Source organism: Hemicordylus capensis, chromosome 2, assembly GCF_027244095.1.
Source record: "Hemicordylus capensis ecotype Gifberg chromosome 2, rHemCap1.1.pri, whole genome shotgun sequence".
NCBI classification, from domain to species: Eukaryota; Metazoa; Chordata; class Lepidosauria; order Squamata; family Cordylidae; genus Hemicordylus; species Hemicordylus capensis.
This window is the reverse complement of record NC_069658.1, coordinates 268,357,661-268,381,338: the sequence shown is the minus strand read 5'-3', so window position 1 is coordinate 268,381,338 and position 23,678 is coordinate 268,357,661. Positions and strand designations below refer to the sequence as shown.

At 40.9% G+C, this 23,678-nt stretch overlaps 1 protein-coding gene across 15 annotated transcripts in view; it reads left to right on the top strand.

Annotated features, from left to right (window-relative positions):
- The window catches only part of CFAP20DC (CFAP20 domain containing), a 268,470-nt gene that overhangs the window by 119,475 nt on the left and 125,317 nt on the right, over nucleotides 1-23,678 (top strand). For 12 of the 15 annotated variants that reach the window (XM_053297353.1, XM_053297355.1, XM_053297349.1 and 9 more), the window contains 2 exons: nucleotides 5,066-5,205; nucleotides 8,017-8,197. In XM_053297353.1, the coding sequence (XP_053153328.1) occupies nucleotides 5,066-5,205; nucleotides 8,017-8,197 (321 nt within the window). The remainder of the gene's footprint in view (nucleotides 1-5,065; nucleotides 5,206-8,016; nucleotides 8,198-23,678) is intronic. The other 3 variants (XM_053297357.1, XM_053297344.1, XM_053297345.1) reach the window with 1 other exon arrangement.

Below are 23,678 nucleotides of genomic sequence, written 5' to 3'. Positions count from 1 at the left end.
TAATTAACACTTTAACTTGTTTTAAGCAATGGCAGAAGGACATAACTAAGTTTGTTTGGCAGGGGGGAAAAGACCAAGAATTAATTTTAAGAATTTAACAGATGCAAAGGAAAGAGGTGGTCTTACCTTGCCAGACCTAAGGTTATATTTTAATGCTGTTTGTTTGACATGGTTAAAAGAATGGATAATATTAAGGAACCCTAGAATTCTTGATTTGGAAGGATTTGACAGAAGGTTTGGATGGCATGCGTATCTGTGGTATGAAAAAAGTAAAATACATAAAGACTTTTTGAACCACTATGTGAGAAGGAGTTTAATGAGGGTGTGGTTAAAATACAAAAATTGGTTTGAACCTAAAACTCCGTTATGGATCTCTCCGATTGAGGCCTTATCACATAAAGAAGTAAATATGCAAATGTGTTAGGGTACCTATAGGGATTTGTTACATTTTCAGGAAAAGGATTGTAAGTTAAAAAGTTTAACTGAAATACAAGATTTGGTTAGAGATTGGTTTCAGTATCATCACTTAAATGAGATATATAAGAAAGACTTTAAAGTTGGATTTGAGGATCAGACTTCAAATTTTGAGAAGGAATTATGTCAAAATGATGAAAAATTAGTTTCTAAAATGTATAAACTGTTGCTTCTGGAGGAGACAAGAGAGGAAGTGGTTAAAACGACTATGATAAAGTGGGCTCAAGATGTGGGGCGTAATATAGAAATGGCAGCCTGGGAAAAGTTATGGAAAAATAATTTAAAATTCACTGCATGTTATGCTATAAAAGAAAACTATTATAAAATGATGTATAGATGGTATCTGACACACACAAAAATGGCATTAATGTATAAAAATGTTTCAAACAAATGTTGGAAGTGTGGACATTCTGAAGGCACCTTTTTTCATATGTGGTGGACCTGTGGGAAGGCTAAAGCCTATTGGGATATGATATATAATGAATTAAAGAAAATATTTTAAATGACATTTCTTAAGAAGCCAGAATCCTTCCTGCTGGGAATAACACAAGGTGTAATCTCTACAACTAATTTAACATTTTTTATGTATGCTTCTGTGGCGGCCAGAATTATATATGCACAGAAATGGAAGAGTAATGAACTGCCTTCAAAAGAAGACTGGCTGATAAAATTTTTGGAATATGCGGAGATGGCAAAACTTACAGCACTAATAAGAGACCAAAACTTGGAATGTTTTAAAGAAGATTGGAAACCATTCTTGTTGTATCTAAAGAATTACTTTTCTACTATGGACTTTACAGCAGGGTTTGAAATTTAGTTAAAAAAAACCCTTTTAAAGCCATCTTTGTTAGTGGCCATCACCACATCCTGTGGTGCTGTATTGCATAGATTAATTGTTCAAGTTCAAGCCTATATGTGTAGTTGACATGCCATTACACAGAATGTACAGAAATAAACCAGACAATACAACCAGCATACATCAAACAGTTGACTCAGAGTAATTGTATGCATTCTCTTGTCTGTTTAGCACACTTTAGATGCATTGTGCACTGTATCCAGATGTACCGTATTTTACGACCTATAAGACGCTACGGACTATAAGACGCACCTTAATTTTAATCCAGTTTTTCAGAGTTTTAACATATTAAACTGTTAAAACATATAAGACGCTCCTGAATTTTGGCAGATATTTTTCGAGGAAAAAAGTGAGTCTTATAGTCCATAAAATATGGTACTTCCTTTTGTCCATCCTAAACGTCTTGTAGACCCCTGGTTCTAGTGTAGTGGAAGAGGAAGAAAAAATTTTCTCTCTCTGCTTTCTTTGCACCATGCATAATTTTATAAGACTCAATCATGCACCCACTTAGTCACCTTTTTCCCTCAACTAAAAATCCCCAAGTGTTGTAGCCTTTTCTCATCAAGAAGGTGCTCCAGCTAGTAATAATCTGCAAATATAATGTTATGCCAGAACCAAAATACCTGTACTGATTCTATAAAATGTTACAGTAAAAACAGAGACTGTAGCTAAACAGCTAAAATAATGAGAGTGGTTAATCTAAAGAGAAAAATGACTGTTTATTTTTAAAAAGGCAATTAGAGTGCACCCTCAGGTTTTACCATCCAACTACAAAGATATGTAGCCCTTGGTAAAGAAGTAAAATAATTAGTGGTTACAACCCTGACCTGTGCCAAGTTCATTTTTTGTTAACTAGAGAAAATGAAATGCCTTGAGCTTCAGGGTTTAATCTAATCTTTTAACCTTGCACTGTGAATAGGAGATGAGTTCTACTGCCATTCCTTTCCTTTCAAAGTCCTGAAATGAGGCTTTCCTGGAATTGAGCACTTTGATAAGTTTAAGCTTCCATTTAATTAGAAACTTCATCTTTTATCTATTAAACTTTATTTTTTATGTTGTTGTTCCAGTACTAATCAAAAGCTCAAATTACTTTTTAGTCTGCTTTTAACTGCACCTAGTTGTGCAGTGTAACAGATGACTTATACATGTTGATGTAGCCAATTAATTGCAGTCAATTAATGTTATCATGAATGGAAAATGTTCACATTAAACTGTTTTTCTAATTGATATGGGGCAGAGAACATCACAAAGTAGTCAGAGAATTAAAGAAATCGATGCTGAACTGAAACAGGTCACCCCACCTGAGGGAGCTATTTCATCACTCCTTAGAATTTTTGAATCTCCGTTTTTGCATGGGCAAGAGCCAACAAAGAGTGGGAGATTATTCACTTTCAGTAGATGAGAAAAGTTCTGAAGGAAATTTGATGGATGGTGGAAGTCTATACTCTTCCCAGTATGCTTCCATAATCAACCAGAAGCTGAGGAGGAGGAAAGCCTGCTGCTTTGCCAGTACTCCTTGAGCCCAGCAATGTACATCTTATCACACATCTCTTATCACACATCTCTTTCAGTATGTTATCATCCTCATTATGGAGATATGAGAGGGAGGTACTAATATAGGGTGAAAGATTTATACAATCTGAAGAGAAACCATAGTATTGGAGGTACTAATATAGCTTGGTTCTAGTTTTTAATATAGGAGAAAACGCAATGACCAACATGGCTTTCATGAGAGCAAAATGGGGAAGGAAGCTTGTAACATTTGTTTGTTTAAAAAGAGATTTAATATACTACCAAATCCACACGACTCAGGGTGGTGTACAAACAAGAACAGCATCTGAGATTTTAAAAAAATTAAAGGGCAAATGCCTGGCAGAAAAGAAATGTCTTCAATAAGGTTTTAAAGGCTGAAAGGGAGGTTTTAAAGACTTGGAGCATGATGATAATACATGTATTTTAAAAGACAATGGGAAGCTAGAATCAATCAAATATCATTACTGGACTGAAAAGATAAGTCAAAAAGAAAGGGGGCCCTCAGATGTATCACTGTTGTCTTTAATAGGCCCACAAGGACACTGGAACAAAAACCATACATAATATTGAAGAAATATACACAATTAAATGCAATGTTTAGGTATGCATTTCCACAAACCAACAGGGCTTTTGTAGGTAGAGGAGAGAAACAAAAATTGCTTTACAAAAAATTGTTTTGTAAACCACTCAGAGAAATTATTATTATTATTATTTTACATTTTATATCCCATTTTTCCTCCAAGGAGCCCAGAGCGGTGTACTACATACTTAAGTTTCTCCTCACAACAACCCTGTGAATTAGGTTAGGCTGAGAGAGAAGTGACTGGCCCAGAGTCACCCAGCAAGTCTCATGGCTGAATGGGGATTTGAACTCGGGTCTCCCCAGTCCTAGGCCAGCACTCTAACCATTACACCATGCTGGCTCTCAAAACTTGTGTTTTGGGTGGTATAAAAATATGTTAAATTAATAAATACATTAAATAAATAAAAAATCTCCATTCCCCTCCCTGTGCACTGGGCTACGAGATAAGCCTTCAGGGCAGCTAGTGTTCTGGCTCTGTGTGAGGGTGGAGTTCTTGCTCTGGCTCCTAAAGCTGCAAAGAATGTGGGCTGGTGTTACTCATTGTTCAAATACACAAGCATTTACAATCTTGGTATCTCTGTTCCAGCACCACAGAACTGAAATGTTTGTTACCAGCTGAATTCCAAAGCAGTAAATAAAAAGAGCTCCATTTTGTGATCATTTGTGTTTAGTGAAAACTTTTGTATCTGCACATATTTTTAAGCATGATCATTCCCAAAGTTTATCATTGGAATAACTTTAGAAGCTTTAGGAACACAGGAAGCTGTTTTATACTGATTTGGACCATTGTTCTGTCTCACTTGGTATTTGTCTACACTGACTGGCAACAGCTCTCCAAGGTTTCAGATGGGGTCTTTCCCAGCTTTTCTTGGAGATGCGAGGGACTGAACCTGGAACCTTCTGCATGCAAAGCAGATGCTCTACCACATAACTAGAGTTATGGCTTTTGCTTCATCTGGCTAACACAAGTTTTGATGGGAAAATATCTTCTAATTTAAATCAGTCAAGTGTTATTAACATACTGTATTGGAACTAAAAGTAATGTTACTTTGCCTTGCTATGTCCAGGCTGAATTGTGGTCCATGCTATTTTAACAGGATAGCTAAATAGAAGTAGAACAGCTAAACAGAACAAGTGGTAAAGTATCAAAGGATCTGACTGCCATGATCTGGGTGTGTATATGGTAACAGGTGTTGACAACATGTTCTTTGCTGGGTTCACTAGACCATTTTTAGACAGCTTGCTCCATAGGTCAGGTACTTTTTCTACTTGCTCCATAAATGCTTAGTTGACTGATGTGTCCATCACTGTTTTCCTGGTCACTGCTCACAACACATCGATGTCAGATTGCCCGAGCTGAAGGACTTTTTTTCCAAAAGCCTAAGGAGCTTAGGGGACACAGTAGCATGGTAAGTGTCCTAATTGCACTAAAATTCTATATAAATTGTTTTGCGATTACAGGAGAAATATCTAGGCAGGACATATTTTCCCATTTTCCTGATTTAATCGGAATGGATACCTAAAATTATTCCTGTGATTTATTTTGTGAAATTCTGTAGCCATTTATCAATCATTCTGTTTGAAATATGAGGTTTGTAATACCCTATCTTGCTCTTCAGTAGACCATCTACTGAACAGAGGACCAGCAACTTCACGAAACACAAAAAATCAAGATGTATCCCACATTGCGTTTGGATCTAAGGTCCTTGGACCACCACCACCTTCAGGCCGAAGGTTCTGCACAAGGGCATCTGGAGAGGTAGGACTACAAACTCAACTGTGCCATGAGAACAAATCTCAAGCATTAAAAATGGGACCAAATGACACATGATATTTTAAAAGCATTTTAAAGCAATGTGCTTAGAATTGGCCCACTCTCTTCATAAAGAGAAAACAGCTCTGGGGGTGAAAATCCAAGTTAGGACTTTGGGAAAGTTAACCCTTTCTCCTTGCATCATTTTCTTGCTGAGGAAAACACACACACACACAGCAGTTTCAGGGGGTTATTTTCAACCGTAAAACAGCACAAGGGGAAAGAGTAAACTTCTCCCTCCTCACGCATCACAGGTTGTATGCCTGTATCAGCACCCTCCCTTCTTGCCATAGCTGTAATTTCTTTCAAAGAACAGCAGGCAAGTCCTAAGTACATTTAGTTTAAACTGTGTTTAATATAATATGTAGTTTGGCCCCAGAATATATGGCAATGGGTGCCGTAGATGCTTTAGGTTAGGCCAAGGATTCTGTATATATCAAGCCGTAATATTGGGATGAAGTATGTATGTGTATTCTGGGCATGCTATGCATTAGAAATGGATGTTTGGGTAATGGAATAAGAATTGCCTAAGCATTCTGACAGGTTTTCAGTGGGAAATTCCAGACGTATTGGAAGTGCTATCTTGGAAAGGAGATGGTTAGTGGCATTTTTGTAAGATGTGTAGAAAAAGCTGTGAGTATATTGATAATGGGTCTAGGAATATTTTAACAGGGAAAGAATAAAACAAAGAAGGGCAGGTAAAGTACTATAGACTACTGTGCACCTTCAGTAAAGGTAAAGTTGTGTCGTCGAGACAGTGTTGACTCCTGACAACCACAGAACCATGTGGTTTTCTTTGGTAGAATACAGGAGGGGTTTACCAATGCCACCTCCCACGCAGTATGAGATGATGCCTTTCAGCATCTTCCTATATCGCTGCTGCCCAGTATAAGTGTTTCACATAGTACAAATTTGATAAACTATAACATGCCTAGGATAGAATGAGATACAAGTCTGGAATTTTAAAATGTTATCATTTTGAGAATGTGCATAGGTTTTGAATTTTTCTTAAATAGTTTTGTAGTTTTATAGTAAAATCGATTTGCATAGTAATTTGCCTGAGAGTTTACATCTGTAGCTTCTGTTCTCTTGAGCTCTCATCAGCATGTCTTGTGATTTTTTAAAATAAAATAAAACTTTCTTTTAGATTATTTTAAAAACATAAATATTAATATTACAGTCCAATGCAAAGGTAGATTGATTTGCCACAGACTTTGCAATTCTCAAAGATTATAATATAATAAATGTTTACTAAATTCTTACAAAAGTCTAAATGCCAAGCAATATGTTACTTATACAAGCTACCTAGTAACTTCCTATTTGTGCACCCTCAATTTCTCCGATATTTAAACCATCTCACTATTTCCTTTTTATTTTAGTAACTTTTACTTGGACCCGAGTTCAAATCCTCATTCAGCCATGATACTTGCTGGATGACGCTAGGCCAGTCACTTCTCTCTCAGCCTAACCTACTTCACAGGGCTGTTGTGAGGAGAAACCTAAGTATGTAGTACACCGCTCTGGGCTCCTTGGAGGAAGAGCGGGATATAAAATGTAAAATACATAAAAAATAAGAATCTTTCCATAGCAACAGAGGGGCTTTCTGTGGCTCTGTAGTGTTGAAAGCCCTCTAAAATGATAATCTTTGCACGTGTTCCCTGTCTCTCTTAGCAACTACTTTGGTTACATGACCTTAAAAATGATTTTAGATTTTAAAACTATTTAAATAATAATAATCTTCTCCGTGCTGACTGTATCCCAGCCAGAGATTGTGTAGCCAGCGAAATGGTGGCCACATTCACATGTAACATGAAACCAGAGGTTGCTGAACCCGTGGTTAATTTTTCTAACCATGAATTGCATCACAGACATTTGTCCAACCAAAGCCCAGCAACCTCCAGTTTCAGGGCAGGGGGGCCACTCCCTCTTTCTGCTCCACTGATTGCACATCCCAGCAAGCTCTGTAACACTTGCATCGCCAGATTGTGGGCAAGGTGTCAGAACATCTGCAGGGTGGCAGCCATTGGCCATGATCTTCAAGCGCAAGCATACCTTTTCGAAATGGTCCGCCCATGCTTGGCAGGGAAAGGGCATTTAAATGCCATGCAAGCCCTTCTTCTGACAACGAGCACACCACCGCCCTTGTTTGTTGAGTCCTGCAACAAAACAGTCTTGGACAAACACAATTTCTGGCAGTGGGAGAATGCTGAAGGGCACTATTATTCGGTTACTCTGGGAAGGGAGCATGATGACTTCCTGGGAGGGGATATGTATATGACAGAGGACAAAGGATCCTGGGGCCTGGCCCTCAGTGACCAAGGATGCTCTTGCTATGGCTCACTCCGGCAAAGCAGTCCATGGAGACCAAACCACACACCTGTGACTGCTTCCGCCTGGCAGTTGCCAAGATGGGGAGAGCTGTTGCTGGGGTAATCATCCCTGCAGCTTGCTTGTGTGGAGCAACCTGATTCAGGCTTGTTCACAAACTGGTTAGAATAACTGGAATTTCCTGGGTTGTATGCCAGAACATAGAACTGTTTGTTTTAAACCAGTAACTGTAGCAGCAAATTTTCTCCTCCTCACATGCATGGAAGAGGGAGGCTTTGCTAGTGATACTTAAACCATGGTTTAATTGTGGTTAAAACTTACGTCTGAATGTTGTGCCATTCTGAATGTCATCGTGCTTCTAATTTTGAACAGCATTAACAGTTATCAATTTACCTTCCATTAAGAATAATGGCTCTTTGTTACTCAAAGGTTACAAAATCAGGGAGCATCAGAACTAACAGGTCGTGTCAACTGCCAACTTTGGAAAAAGGAAGGGAGCTAGTGCAAGACCCTGGAAGGCCTGAACATTCCCCCTCACCACTTGATATGACGCTAGATCAAGGAAACAAAGAAAACATTCGCAGTGCCAGTCGAATTCTGCTGGACAAGGGTAAGGTGATAATGCGATGGCCATAAAGGCTAACTTATAGCAGTACTTATTGAACTGTCAGTTTATAACAGCTTCTTGTGGCTGCAGGAAGCTTTCATGTGTATCTGACTTTTAACATAAGTCTGTGGCTTTGTTATGATTGTCCTGTCACAACTAATTATAGGAGATATTTGTTGTAAACACTGGTTGTTCCTTCCTAGCTTATCATGTGTTTCTCCTTGATCTAATGCACACTTCGGAAGGCTATGTTATCCTACTAGCGGAACCATTTTCTAATAGGGCTTTTCTTGGCTTTGTTCTGTACTAGCTACGTATATCAATAGGAGAAATACTGGCTATTTATTTAGTTGATTGATTGATTGATTGATATACCACCCTTCCTAAAGTGGCTCAGGGTGGTTTACACTAAAATAAAAAATATATAACAATTAAAATTAAAAAACGAATTAAAAGCAAATTACAATTAAAACTAGATAACATTAAAACCCGGACCTAAGCCATTCAGGGCTTTAAAGGTAATAACCAGAACTTTGTACTTTGTCTGGAAACATATCGGCAGCCAGTGCAACTGTTTAAGAACAGGCAAAATGTGCTCTCTCCAGGATACCCCAGAGACCAATCTGGCTCCCTTGTTTTGGACTAACGTAAGTTTCTAAACTACGTACAAAGGCAGCCCTACATAGAGAGCATTGCAGTAGTCCCACCTGGAGGTTACCAGCTGGTGAATCACCTTTTTCAGGACATTCTCCTCAAGAAACGGGTGGAGTTGTCGAATCAGTTGCAGCTGGTAAAAAGCGCTCCTGGCCACAGCCTCAACCTGAGGCACAAGGTGAGACCCGGGTCCAAGAGCACTCCCAAGCTACGAACTTGCTCTATCTGGGAGAGTGTGACCTCATCCAGAACAGGAAGTTCTATCCCATCTTGCAGATAACGACCCCAACAATGAGCACCTCTGTCTTGTTTGGATTCAGCTTCAGTTTATTATCCCTCATCCACCCCATTACTGCCTGTAGGTAGGCATTTAGGGAGGTTACATCTTCTCCTGGTGATGCTGAAATGGAAAAATAGATTTTGGTGTCCTCGGCATATTTACAACATTCATCACCAAATCCCCTGATGACCTTACCCAGTGGTTTCACTTTCATGTAGGTGTTAAAAAGCATTGGTGACAGAATGGAGCCATATAGTAGTTCCTGTTTTAAAAAGTAACTGTCACCAAGCGCCACCTTCTGAAATCTACCCGAGACTTTCGAGCGGAACCACTATAAAACAGTTCCTCCTTTCCCTCAGGCAATTCAGAAGGATACTATGGTTGATGGTATCGAAAGCTGCTGAGAGATCCAAAAGAACCAGCAGAGTCACACTCCCTCTGTTAATTCCCTGCTGAAGGTCATATTTCAGGCCGACCAAGGCCGTCTTAACCCCATAGCCAGCTCTGAAGTCAGTTTGAAATGGGTCTAGATAATCAGTTTCCTCAAAGACTGCTTGAAGCTGGTCTACCACCACCCTTTCAATCATCTTACCCAACCATGGGAGGTTGGAGACTGGCCTATAATTATCCATCACCAGGGAGTCCCGAGTGGGTTTCTTAAGAAGTGGTTTAACCACCACCTCCTTCAAACAAGATGGCATCCTGTCTTCCCTCAGTGAGGCATTAATGATACCAGCCAGGCCAGCTCCAACAACCACCCTGCAAGTTGAAATCAGCCACGTTGGGCAAAAATCCAAAGAACGGGTGCTAGGCCATACCGCTCCAAGCAGCTTGTCCACATCTTCAGGAGTCACGAACTGAAACTGATCCAATCTAATCTCACAAGAGACCCCCATAACTGGCCCTGCAGAAATATTGGAGTCCAGATCAGCCTGAATGTGAGAGATATTATCTTCAAATAACTCATTGAATATGCCACAGTGAGACATTGTTTCTGGAAGCAGATTTGAAACAGAAGGGGTTTTAGATACACCCCTAACAATCCAGAACAGCAGTGCTGTACGAGAACTTGCAGATGCAATACGCACAGAATAAAATTGCTTCTTTGCTGCACACATTGCCACAGCATAAACCTTCAGATGGGCTCTATGCTGTGTCTTTTCGAATTCAAGATGAGTTCTCCTTCATTTGCACCCCAGTCATCTACGTTGCCGCTTTGACTCCCGTAGCTCTTCTGTATATCATCGAGCTGATTTTGAAGGAGGTTGGAGATGATGCTTAGGAGTGACCATGTCTACTGCCCTGGTAAGTTCCCTGTTCCAAGTATCCACCAGGGCATCAGCAGAATATCTGGCAAAACCAACTCCAAAATCCTCCAAGGCCCTTTGTAATCCTACTGGATCCAACAGCCTTCTCAGGCAGACCATTCTAATAGGTCCACCTATTAGGTCCACTGCAGTGGTCAGACGTGACTATGAGACCAACCTTAACCAGGAAGTGATCATGACAATGAGGAGACTACAGGAGACCCCACCCATGGAACACCCCCTGATCAGAGGAAAAAAACAGATTCAGCATGTGACCAGCAACATGTGTAAGTCCTAGGACTGATTGGGATAGGTCTATAATTTTCATGGCTGTTATGAACTCCTGAGCAGCACCAGATAAGCCAGTCTGAAAGTGGATGTTTGAAATTACACCGCACCAACAGCCTTGGCGACACCAAGACTAAGTCAGTGACCAGCTCCATCAGCTCAGTTAGGGAGTCTGTTAGGCAGTGGGGTGGGCAGTACACCAATAGTACCCAATCTATCCCGAGTCCCCAGCCTAAGGTGTACACACATGATATAATTTTCTCACAGGGATCCTGGTAAGGGGGATGTTATTCTTATGGACCACAGCCACTCCACCCCCTCGCCCACTTCTCCTAACCTGCTCAACAACAGAGTACCCTGGAGGAAGAGGTTGGGCCCACGCAGGGCCCCTAGCCTCTCCAATCAGGTCTCTGTTATACAAGCCAGGTCGTCTCCTTCATCCACGATCAAATCATGGATGATTGCAATCTTAATTTGAATCGACTTGGCATTACAATGGAGCATGGTTAGGTTCAGTAGGGAGCTGGAACTACTCCCTGAAGCCTGAGAAGTGACAGGGTAACTGGAAGGAAGACAGTAATTAAGTTACTGGATTCCCTTCCCCTATAATGGTGAGCTGGCCCGCCAACGCCCAATCCTCTGTTGCCCCCCCCCCCCGCCCACACACACACACACATACATTTTGTATCTTATAAGGCATGAACATTACAAGCAGTATGTTCCAATCTATGGCAAAACTATAAGTCATTTGTTTCCAGTATAAGCAGGTGAGATAAGGTAAGAGGAGTCTATTAGCACCTTCTCTAATAGACAAAAGTTCAGATTGGAGAGCCAAGCCAGGGTAATTCTTACAGAGAGCCAATAGTGACTCTCTTTGCTCCCCAGGTCATCTGCTTCTTCCTGGGCTGCCCTGCTGAAGTTTCCTTGCATGCCAGGGAAGCACTGTGGAGCAGCAGGGCTCAGCTCAGCCAGCCTTTTTCTCTGAGAGGCGTTTTCCCTTTTTTGGTGAGCTTCCAAGAGTAAGGTGCTAGAGCTCTTTTGTTGGAGTCCCTGGTTTGAGACCAACAGCACCTTGCCAAAACATTGCAAATTGATTATACTTCTCCAGTCACCAATAAGATGTATTATTATGTATATGGCGCCATCAGTGTACGTGGTGCCTTTCAGAATTACATAGTCAACACGGGCGAGCCCCTGTTCCTGGCGTTCACAGTCTGAAATAAGCAGCAAGGAGGGAAATGTAGACGATAGCAGGGTGGGAAGAATGTGGGCAAATATTTATTATTTTTTATTATCATTATTTATTTATTTATTTGCATTTTATATCCCACTCTTCCTCCAAGGAACCCAGAGCGGTGTACTACATTCTTGAGTTTCTCTTTCACAACAACCCTGTGAAGTAGGTTAGGCTGAGAGAGAGAAGTGACTGGCCCAGAGTCACCCAGCAAGTCTCATGGCTGAATGGGGAGTTGAACTCTGGTCTCCCCGGTCCTAGTCCAGCACTCTAGCCAATACACCACGCTGGCTCTATACAGACTTAAAATATACAGACTTAAAACTTAGTTTCATCTGGGACAAAAGCCAAGAGGAGATGGTGGGTTGAGAAAGGGTTTGAAAGAAGGGATTTAGATGGCACCATGTACAAGATCAAGAAAGCAATTCCATAAACGGGACAGCAAGATAGAATGTGTGGGATTGTTTAAGGAAGCAGGAGACTTTCACTCAGTTAAAGGTAATAGAGAAAGAAAAGTAGAAGTAACAGGCAGGGATATAATAAGAAATGAGGACTAAAAGATAGAGTAGGGCAAGGCCATAGATAGCTAAAGGTAAGGACAAGGAATTTATGCTACATGCAGAAAGGGATGGGAATCAAGGAAAAGATCTGAAGAGGGTTGTTTCATGGTCAAAGCAATGTTAAGAGATGCAGCATGACTTGGCAGCAGGTCAAATATGTGGAGCAAAGAGGCAGGAATCATGTGCCAGATCAGTAGTATCAATGGTGATGTTGTTGACAGATACAGATAGGAATCAAGGAGGGGGAAAGCTTGGAAGAAAAAAATAAAGAGTTTGGTCTTGGATATATTGAGGTCAAGTGATGATGAGACATCTAAATGACAATATCAGATAGCCAGACAGAGATGTCCGACTGACTGGAGGAACAGTACAGCTGGGGAGTAGCCTATTATTGTTCTCACAATAACCCTGTGAGGCAGGGCTGAGAGGTGGTGACTGATCCAAAATCAGCCAGTGAGCTTCATAGCTTGGACCCAGTTCTCCCTAGCCCAAGTACAGCACTCCTCTCCATTATACCACACTGCCTCTTCAAGTTCTCTGGAAACAATATACCAATTCTAAAGAATAGTTTTCTAAAGCCTGGCTCACGGGGACGTATGTACATCATGGTGCTCAGATTTTGGCCTACTTCACATATGCATATACATCCCTTGATTTCTGTGCTCTGATTATTCAATCAATCAATCTTTGTTACGGTCTTTGGTCGGCATAAAGTAGATTACATTGAAACAGCATTGAAACAGGCTATGCCCGGAACTGTGAAGACAGTAGAGAGGCTAAAAGCTATATACTGTTATACAGTTACTGTTAAGTTTTGGTGAACTATCCTAAAACTACAGTTAAAACGTGTAAAATTAATGTAGCATGGGTAAGACTATATACAAGCTTTAAGTGGCTAAAATCTGAAAATCAGTCAGTAAAAACGGTAAACTATAAAATGCTATGGAGTTTAAAGCTAAACTGTGTGAACATGCACTGTGTTGGGCCTGCTTAGTTCTTGCTGTCTGTCAGGACCTAATGCTGCCATGCAAAACCTGGCAACGTTATGTGTAATAACAGAGTTAGAGTCAATAACAATTAGTCAACAAAAATTTGTTCTGGAGAGGCTAACAAATAAAGTTGTTTTTATTATTATTTCTTGTTTGCACAGTCAAACGGGTTTTATTGACTGGTTTGTTTTATCCAGACATCGAGTCCTTGCCAAGGACCTGGGATGCCAGAATTTTGTTATCAATATTCTTCTTGTTATAGGTATCACTGCAAAATGTAGGCTGTTACCAGTAAAGTTGTTTTTTGTAGTTGGCTGATGGTGATTTCTGTGGCCCCTATGGTGCTGAGGTGCTCTTCAAGATGTTTTGGAATTGCACCTAGGGCGCCAATTACTACTGGGATTATTTTGGTCTTCTGCCACAGCCTTTCAATTTCGATTTGTAGATCTTTGTATTTTGTTTTTTTGTTTGTTTTTCTTCTGTTCTGCTGTCACCTGGTATGTCGATTATTTTGACTTGTTTTTCTTTCTTCTCGCCTACAATTATATCTGGTGTATTGTGTGGCAGATGTTTGTCTGTTTGTAGTCGAAAGTCTCATAATATTTTAACAAATATATATTTTAACAAATACATATTTTAAAATTTAAAATGAATAAAATTCAAAATAAATAAAAATAAAATAAATAAAAATTTAAAATAAATAAAATTTAAAATAAATATTTTAACAAATAAAGTAGTAGTAGTAGTAGTAGTAGTTGTTGTTGTTATTGAGTTGGAGAGCAGGAGACAGACATAGAATTGGCTTGAGTGACCTGGGAACTTGATTAATAGCAGAAGGATGCGGGTGATACGGATATCTCTGTAGAATGGGCAATGCTCTGTTGTTTCAATTTGCCCAGAATCACAGGGACATAGGTGTTCCAAGAAAGGGGTCTTCCTGCATCTGCCTTCTAGCACAGCCAAAGGAAGGGCACCACAACGTGCCAGAGTGAAGACCCTTCTGTGTTTGGGGGCTTCTAGCTGTGTGAGGAATACAGCAGGAGATCAGGGGCATAACTATAATAGGGCAAGGGGAGACAGTTATCTGGGGGCCCACTGCCTTGGCGGGCTCCCCAGAGGCAAGTCACATGATTTACTCACCCAGCCGGGCACCCGCCCGGGCTTCCTTCAGTTGTATTCATCCTCTGAAATTGATGTGAGTGTTAAGACCCGGAGCTACCAGAACAGCATGTCTTTTTCTAGCACCATTAAATGTCTTGCATCGTCCACAACTTACAAAACCTTTTAAAAAATAATTTAGGATGATGTTCTATTGTGGCACATAGGTTTTAGATATAGATATAGATTTTACTATGCTTTTTGTTACCACTATTCAGCCTCATTTCAGATTTCTTTACTTTATGAGCTGAGCTTTAGTTGTGGTGGTGGGGGGGGCATTTTAAAATCTTGTCTCTGGCCCCACTCCAACCTTGCTACACCCCTGCAGGAGATGCAATGTAACTTAGCCTTTTATTGATGAGGATGTTCAGGACCCTGCCTAGATTGGTTTGGTATTCTATGTCCATTATGCATTGTTTTATGAGTGTTTTTGCCTGTTCGTAGCCCATGGAAAGTAAGAGGAATGTGGAGAGCCTCAGGGATGACATTTTTGTCAGAAGTATTTATTTCCAGGTTGATTGATAATTGTCCTGTAGTGTTGGGGGGAATAGACCCAGTTGGATGAGGGATAATCTTAACCATTAGTTGAGTATGGCCTTCCAAACTGACCTCCACTTTCACCAGACCTGCCTCTAGATATAGGCTAGTGTGAGAGATATACCATGGTACTTAGAGAACTGTACTTAGGAATTTAGTCTGGACAAGCTCCGATGGGGCGAAGTTGAAGAAGGGGCCCAGTCAATCACTATAGAGGAATTGCACCAGCGACTTGGCTTTAAACAGTTTAAGGGCTGCAGGTATGTAGTGGCCTCCTCTTGATCGGAAGAATGTTAGGATGGCAGCAGCCTCTGGGCATTTTGGGCTGCATGAGAGCCATGAGCTTTTCTGGTGCCATAAGCATGGAAGAGGTGCATCATTGTGCTCAGACTTTGGCCTGATTCACATATGCATATACAGACCTTGATGCCTGTGCTCTGATTACTGTTCATCTGATAACTGGCAGCTTAATGTGTGAACTGACTCCACTGGAAGGCAGTGGGATGGATGTGTCATGAGCAAAGCAAAAGTCATGTCTATAGTTTTATACCTGTGATGACCTATGCAAATTATAATTGCATATTGCCATAAGCAAGTGATCAATCTGCATGTATTAAATATCCCTAGACCTTTAAAACTGTTTTGCAAACTCAAAAGCAAGTCCCATTAATTCTGGTACATATCCCTTTTAAATATGTTTGCGTAGAGCTGCAGCTTGAAAGTTAATTTCTGTTTGTTTGTTTGTTTGTTTGTTTGTTTGTTTGTTTACTTAGCCCTATGCTATGCAGGCACACCTCCTGCAACAATGAGTGAGAATGGTTGCAGAGGAACATATTCAAAAAGTGGGGGCTAAAAAGGCCCTGAAATAGACAATAATATGGCACACATTTTATGTTCTTTAACATCTCTGCTCTTCCAAAGTAAGAGAATAAATCGCTGTGTTTCAAAGGATTCTAAAGCAATTCACATAAAATATAAATGTCTGCACTGCAGGGATTATGGAAATCAAACACCCTGCAATGGAATTTGCTTCAGAGCATTGATAAAGATTTGCAGGATTAAACAAAGACTACTAGAGCAGTGCATATAAATAAAGAACTCCCATGCTTTCATGATTAAAGAGAAAGAACTAAAAATAAATTATTCTTGTAAGCCCTTATTAAATTTAAGCACCAAAAGAACCCAATCATCAGTAATAGTGAAACTTTTTACTTGTCCTAGTTAGTAACTAATGTCCGCCTTTCATACTATTACATACGGTATCTCTATGGAGCAGATTTCGTTTAAAAAATAAAAAGCCAGAGTAGTTAGCTTGCTATGCCATTTGTCTTCTGGACACTGAGACAGGTACTTGATGAACTGGTTTCCTGTACTTAACCAATCAAACCTATACTGCCTTGTGGTTAGCTCCAAGGCAATCTGACAAGCCTTAGAATGCCCCACTCTGCAGAGATGCTCAAAGGCTTGCAACAGGAAGCTCCCAGCTCATCACATGGTAGGCAGGCATGGGCACCAAGAAACTGGGGCATTGCGAGCAACCAGGAATGTCACCTCTCATGTCAAGCCCAACTCTTCCTATCCCACTTCTATCTCCCTCATATAAGCTAACTGGGGAAGGGGGGGGACACATGTACACACCATTTCATTTTAATAGAAACACACACACACACACACACATTCATTCATTCTATACATTTCCATTAAAATCTACTAAAATCAAATTGCTGGAAGCACTTAAAAAGTCTAGTTCTACGGGCTAAACCTTAGTCCACACCAAGGCACTCCAAATATGGTTCTTACTATGCCTCTGAAATATGCTCAAGTTCATGACAGTCATCCAGGGTTAATGCATGTGGAACAGATCATAGTAGTCTAGCCTCAAGATTATCTAGACATAAATAGTCGCTGCTACTTCCAACCAAATTTGATTAAAAGGTTTATAGCCACCTTAGTGGATAAAATTTATTTATTTATTTATTTATTACATTTCTATACCGCCCCATCCAAAGGCTCTGGGTGGTACACAACAAGTAAAACATAAGAACAAACACCATTTAAAACAAACAGGTCAAAACAATATAAAAACAAACTTAAAACAGTTCAGAGCCATCTAAAACCAATTTAAAATATTCAAGAACAATTTAAAAATCTTGGAAGGCTAGGCCAAATAAGTGAGTCTTTAGGACTCTCTCGGTGGCCAACAACAAGCTCAAACTACAGATATCTGCCAGGAGTGCATTCCACAGGCCAGTAGCAGCTACAAAGAAGGCCCAGTTCCCAGTCGCCACTAGACATGCTGGTGGTAACTGGAACTGGACCTCTCTGGATGACCTCAACGTGTGATGGGGAATGTACAGAAGAAGGCGCTCTCTAAAGTAACCTGGACCTAAGCTATTTAGGGCTTTATTATTTAGTTAGTTAGTTAGTTAGTTATTGGATTGATATAAAGGTGATATAAAGGTGATAACCAGCACTTTGTATCTTGCCCGGAAACATATTGGCAGCCAATGCAACTGTTTGAGAACAGGAATAATATGGTCTCTCCGGGTTACCCCAGAGACCAGTCTGGCTGCCACATTTTGAACTTACTGAAGTTTCCGAACTACGTTAAAAAGCAGCCCCACGTAGAGTGCATTGCAATAATCAAGCCTGGAGGTTACCAGCTGATGCACCACTGTTTTGAGATTGTTCTCTTCAAGAAATGGACTCAGCTGTCAAATCAGCCAAAGTTGATGGAAAGCGCTCCTGGCCATAGCCTCCAACTGGGGTACCACCTGGGATACCATAGCCTCCACCTGGTATCCCAGGGATACCTGAGATACCACCTGGGTGAGGCCTGGATCTAAGAGCACTCCCAAGCTGCCTACCTGTTCCTTCTGGGGGAGTGTAACTCCATCCAGAACAGGAAGATCTAACTCACCCCTTTTTAAAAAAAAAATTATATTTTTATTTATATACTGCCCTTTGACCAAAGACCCCAGGGCAAATAACAATAAGATGAAGCAATAAAACTCAATTTTAAAAACCCAGAACAAAATATAGCTAAGAACTTTTTAAAAGAGCAGGGAGGACACACACACACACACGGTTTATTCTAGCAGAATTACTACAGAGGAACTGCCTTTTGGTCTGTGAAAAAATAAATTGAGTTTCTAAGAATCTCGTGTATGTGTGGACGAGAGAGAGCGAGCGAGAGAGAGAGATTCAAAATACAATGAAAATGTAATAGCAACAAATTCAAGGAACTGGAAACAAGTCAAAAGAACTGCACATTCACTAAAGTTCAAGGACTGAGAGGGATCAGGAGGATGTAGATAGAGACTGGAATCATACAAGGGAAGTGAAGAATATATATTTGTCTCAGCCATGATTTTCATCTTGGATTGACCCATAATCCAGAGATTATCCATATTGCTTTGTGTTAGGTCCTTTCCAATTTAGAACTGAAATTCTTTAGGTTTGTGGCAGAGAATGCATAAACATATCTTCCTGAACAGGTGTGCAATACCATTACAAAAGGGAAATTGTTTGGGGGCAAGGGGAAGAAATAAAATGAATGAATATTGTTTATCATTTGTCAGTCTTATTTATGCCATGTTGAAACCTTCATTGAAATGTTAGGCTGCAATTAGAAGCTCCAGCATAAATCTGACTCTGCAGAGAAACTAATTAGACATTTAGGTGATCATTCTTGTATTTATCTTGTTTTCTGCAATACTGTGATTACACAGTAATTTACATATTTTTCCTAAGAAGATACACCAAATTATTCATTACAATTGATATGGAAACATTTGATTTTTTTTTTCCAGTGGAAGAATTCCAGTATAATTTGTGGTTAAGAGATAATAGGATTTAGTTTGGTCTAGAACACTCCTCTCGTTCACTTGTAAACAAGTATTGATGCTACGCTGACTTGAGGTCACGTGAACTGAACTGTGTAAAAGGTGTGGAATACTATTCCGCAGTTTTGTACCCTGTCTTCTCTTTCCATTTTTTAAAAAACTGATTGAGGTAAGAAGTAGATCTACTCCCCCTGCCCTCAGCGTTTCTGCCTAAAAGGGCAAGAACAATGTCCTTAACTGTTTGCTTCTCTTACTGTTGAATGGAAGAGACCACACATTGACAGGGAGGGGTGGAACATAGGAAGCTCCCGTGTACTGAGTCAGACTCTTGGTCCATCTTGCTCAGTATTATCTACACAGACTGGCAGCGGCTTCTCCAAGGTTACAGGCAAGAATCTCTCTCAGCCCTATCTTGGAAAAGCCAGAGAGGGAACTTGAAACCTTTTGCTCTTCCCAGAGTGGGTCCATCCCCTAAGGAGAATATCTTACAGTGCTCACATGTGGTCTCCCATTCAAATGCAACCAGGGCAGACCCTGCTTAGCTATGGGGACAAGTCATGCTTGCTTCCACAAGACCAGCTCTCCTCTCCTGCAAAAGGACGTATTCCCAAACCTGCATTTTCTTTTATAAAACAAAACCCTGAATTTTATCATTAAAAATTGAATGTGTTTCCCAACCCTCCCCTGAATCCCATATGAGCAATTTTTATATTTTGTCAGATGTATATGACACAGTGGGGGCAGAACTATATGTGTACATGCAACCCCATTTTGAACCCCCACCCACATCCCTCTCCCTAATATTTAGTAACATCCTGTGTCATGATGTTGTACCTTTCTGTGTTTCTGGTCTCCAGTCCACATCCTTGTCACCACAGTGGGGCAAGCCAGCACAGTGATTTTGCAACATAGAAACGATGGCTGACATCCTAACCCATGCATAGGGAGGGCCGCAGGAACACTCTGGGGGTCCACACACAACTCCCCCCAGTCCCGCCATATGCATGCTGTTGTGCAAGTGGGCAAAACATCCTAGCTCTGCCCATGCTTCAGAAGCAATTTGTCAGAGAGGAAACATGCCCTAAGGGTCGGCAAACATGCTTTCTCTCATACAGATAACTTCTGGAACACAGGCAGTGTTGGTAAGTTTCGCCTGCTTGTGCAACAGTGCTTGTGAAAAGGGACTGGGAGTTGTGCATGGGCGCCTGTCACATTCCCGCAGTGCCTCCTTACATGTGCGCTTCCTCAGTTAGGATATCAGCTAGTGTTCCTGCATGTTAGGGAGAGGAATAACTCAATATGGGGCAAGGTGTAGCAACACCCTAATCCTCGTTAGGACCTCCCTGCCATTAGTGGCAGAACATGTTCCTGTTAGACTGCACTTCCATTTAAGTTCTTGATGTTCAGACTTCCGCATGTGCAACGTTGCTGGTGGTAATATTGGTTTATGGAGCTAGGGAGTTCCAAGCTCTAGCAACCACGCCACACAATGCTACATCTAATGAAGATAAGGGAGTGATGCATACTTGAGCAGTTCTCCTTTTCCCTAGATGTTGTTTGAGATCCCACTTAATCAATCACATTGACAGTTTTTTCTAACGTAATTTTAAACAGTAAAGTATAATTTAACAATGAGATGGTAAAAAAAAAGCTCCTCCTATGTTTATCTGGCACAGTCAATCTTTAAATCCATTTCAGTGACTTTATGTTTGTTTTAGAACTAGAAGACTAGCTCTGTTAGCTCACAAGGAAATCTGGTGAAATGGATATACAGTATTGATACATTTTTGCACATCACACCTTTTTTGGCACAAAGCTGTAGTTTTGAGATTCAAATATAAACCAGTGATAGAAGTTGAGGCATTGAAGAAACAAGTTCTTTTGGAAGAGAAAGCAATGTAACATTTGATATTTAAGCAATCAGTCACTAATTCTATAGATAAGTCCATTCCCGGGTTTCTGTAACTTTCCAGCATGAGCAAGACACCGAATACAGAATGGGATTGTGTGTAGATGCAGGCGCATGGCTTTGGAGAGAAGATCAGGCTTGATTTTATTTATTTATTTATTTATTTATCATATTTTTATGCCACCTGATATGTATAACTCTAGGCGGTGTACAAAATTTAAAATATTTAAAAGTCACAAATTAAAATAGAAGAAAATAAAAACAATAGAATAAAATTATTAAAACAAGTTTTTTAAAATTATTAAAATTAATTCTAATTAAAAGCCTGTGAAAACAGGAGAGTCTTGAGGTTCTTCCTGAAAGCGAACAGAGAAGGAGATGCTCTTCTTTCAGCAGGAAGCTTATTCCAAAGCCCTGGGGCAGCCACAGAAAAAGCCCGGTCCTGGGTTGCCACCAGACGAACCAGTGGCAACCGTAACCAGACCTCTCCAGAAGATCATAGCAGGCGTCAGGGATTATGACAAAAGAGGTGCTCTCTCAAATAGCCTGGACCCAAGCCATTAAGGGCTTTATAGGTAATAATCAGCACTTTGTATTTTATCCGGAAACATATTGGCAGGCAGTGCAGTTCTTTTAGAACCTGTGTTATGTGGTCTCTTTGTGTTGTCCCAGAGACCAATCTGGCTGCCGCATTCTGTACCAACTGTAGTTTCCGGACTACGTACAAAGGCAGCCCCACATAGAGCACATTACAGTAGTCAAGCCTGGAGGTTACCAGCATATGTACCACTGTTTTAAGGTCATTCACCTCTGGAAATGGACATAGCTGACATATCAACCGAAGCTGATAAAAAGCACTCCTGACCACCGCCTCCACCTGAGAAACCAGGGAGAGCTTTGGGTCCCAAGCTATGTACCTGATCTTTCAGGGAGAGTGCAACCACATCCAGAACAGGCAGATCAAACCATCTCTTGGGTCCTGTCCCACAAAGTCAATACTTCTGCCTTATTTGGATTCAACTTCAGTTTGTTATCCCTCATCCAGCCTATTACTGCCTCCAGGCAGGCATTTAGGGAAGATATAGCATTACCTGATGAGGTTGGCATGGAAAAATAAATCTGGGTGTCATCAGCATATTGGTAACACCCAGCACCAAATCGCCTAATGATCTCTCCCAGCGGTTTCAGGTAGATCTTAAAAAGCATTGGAGACTGTATGGAGCCTTGTGGGACTCCAGTTCTCGCTTAGTGGAACAACCGTCTCCAAGCGACACGATCTGGAATCTGCCAGAGAGGTAGGAGCAGAACCACCGTAAAACAGTGCCACCCAATCCCACCTCCCAAAGTGGTCCATAAGGATACCATGGTCAATGGTATCGAAAGCCACAGAGAGATCCAAAAGGACCAGCAGAGTCACACTCACTCTGTCAATAGACCGTTGGAGATCATACATCAGGCCGACCAAGGCAGTCTCGACCCCATAGCCCACACGAAAGCCAGTTTGAAATGGTTCTAGATAATCTGCATCATCCAAAACTGCCTGTAGCTGAGAGGCCACCACCCGCTCAACCACCTTGCCCAACCATGGAAGATTAGAAACAGGTCTGTAATTAGCTAGCTCGGAGGGATCCAGCGTAGCTTTCTTCAAGAGTGGTCTAATAATAGCCTCCTTAAGACAAGGAGGCATCCTGCCCTCCCTCAGAGAAGAATTTATAATATTAACCAGACCCTCTCTGATAATATAATTATCCAATGCGATAATAAGTTGGACAAGGGTCAAGAGAACAGGTTGTAGGGCACACATCCGAAGCAGTTTGTCCACTTCTTCAGGAGTCACAAACTGAAAGTGATCCAATCTAACCCCATAAGAGGAGTTGCTGGACATCTCCACAGTAGACTCTGCAGTAACTGTGGAATCCAGCTCGATCCGGATCTGAGAGATTTTATCCGCAAAAAAAGTCGTTAAAGACATCACAGCAAGTGACTAATGGTTCCAAGTTTAAATTTAAGGGGGAGGGATACATACTAGCCCCCTCACAACCCTAGACAACTCAGCTGGACATGAATTTTTGGAAGCAGTGCAGGCAGAAAAGAACTGCTTCTTTGCCGCCCATACTGCCAGAGCATAGGTCTTCAAATGTGCTCTGTGTTGTGCCCGATCATACTCGCACTGAGTCTTCCTCCACTTGAACTCTAATCGTCTACCTTGCCGCTTCAGCTCCCATAACTCATCTGAATACCACGGGACTGTCTTTAAAGCAAGTCGGAGAGGACGCTTAGGAGCTATTGTGTCTACTGCTCTAATAAGTTCATTATTCCATCTTTTAACCAGAGCATCGACAGAATAATTAGCAGAGCCAAACCTAAACCCCTCCAAGGTTTCTTGGAATCCTGTTGGATCCAATAACCTCCTTGGACAGACCAATCTAATAGGTCCTTCACCCCTGCAGAGGTGGGTCATGGCTTTAAGTTCTACCTTAACCAGGTAGATTTTCAGTGGATAGTTTCACTGGGGTCACCAAGGGTCAGAAGTAGTGCTGACCTTTTTGTTTTAAAACAAACATGAAGATTGGATGTAACATATACACATAGTACAGAAGGAGCATTTTTCCTCTCTTACTGTTAAATTACATTTTATTCTCTAAAATCTACCCCAGTGATGTGCCTGAGTGCACCACAATTCTTCCATCTCATGTAAATAAATGGCTGGCATTCATTCCTCT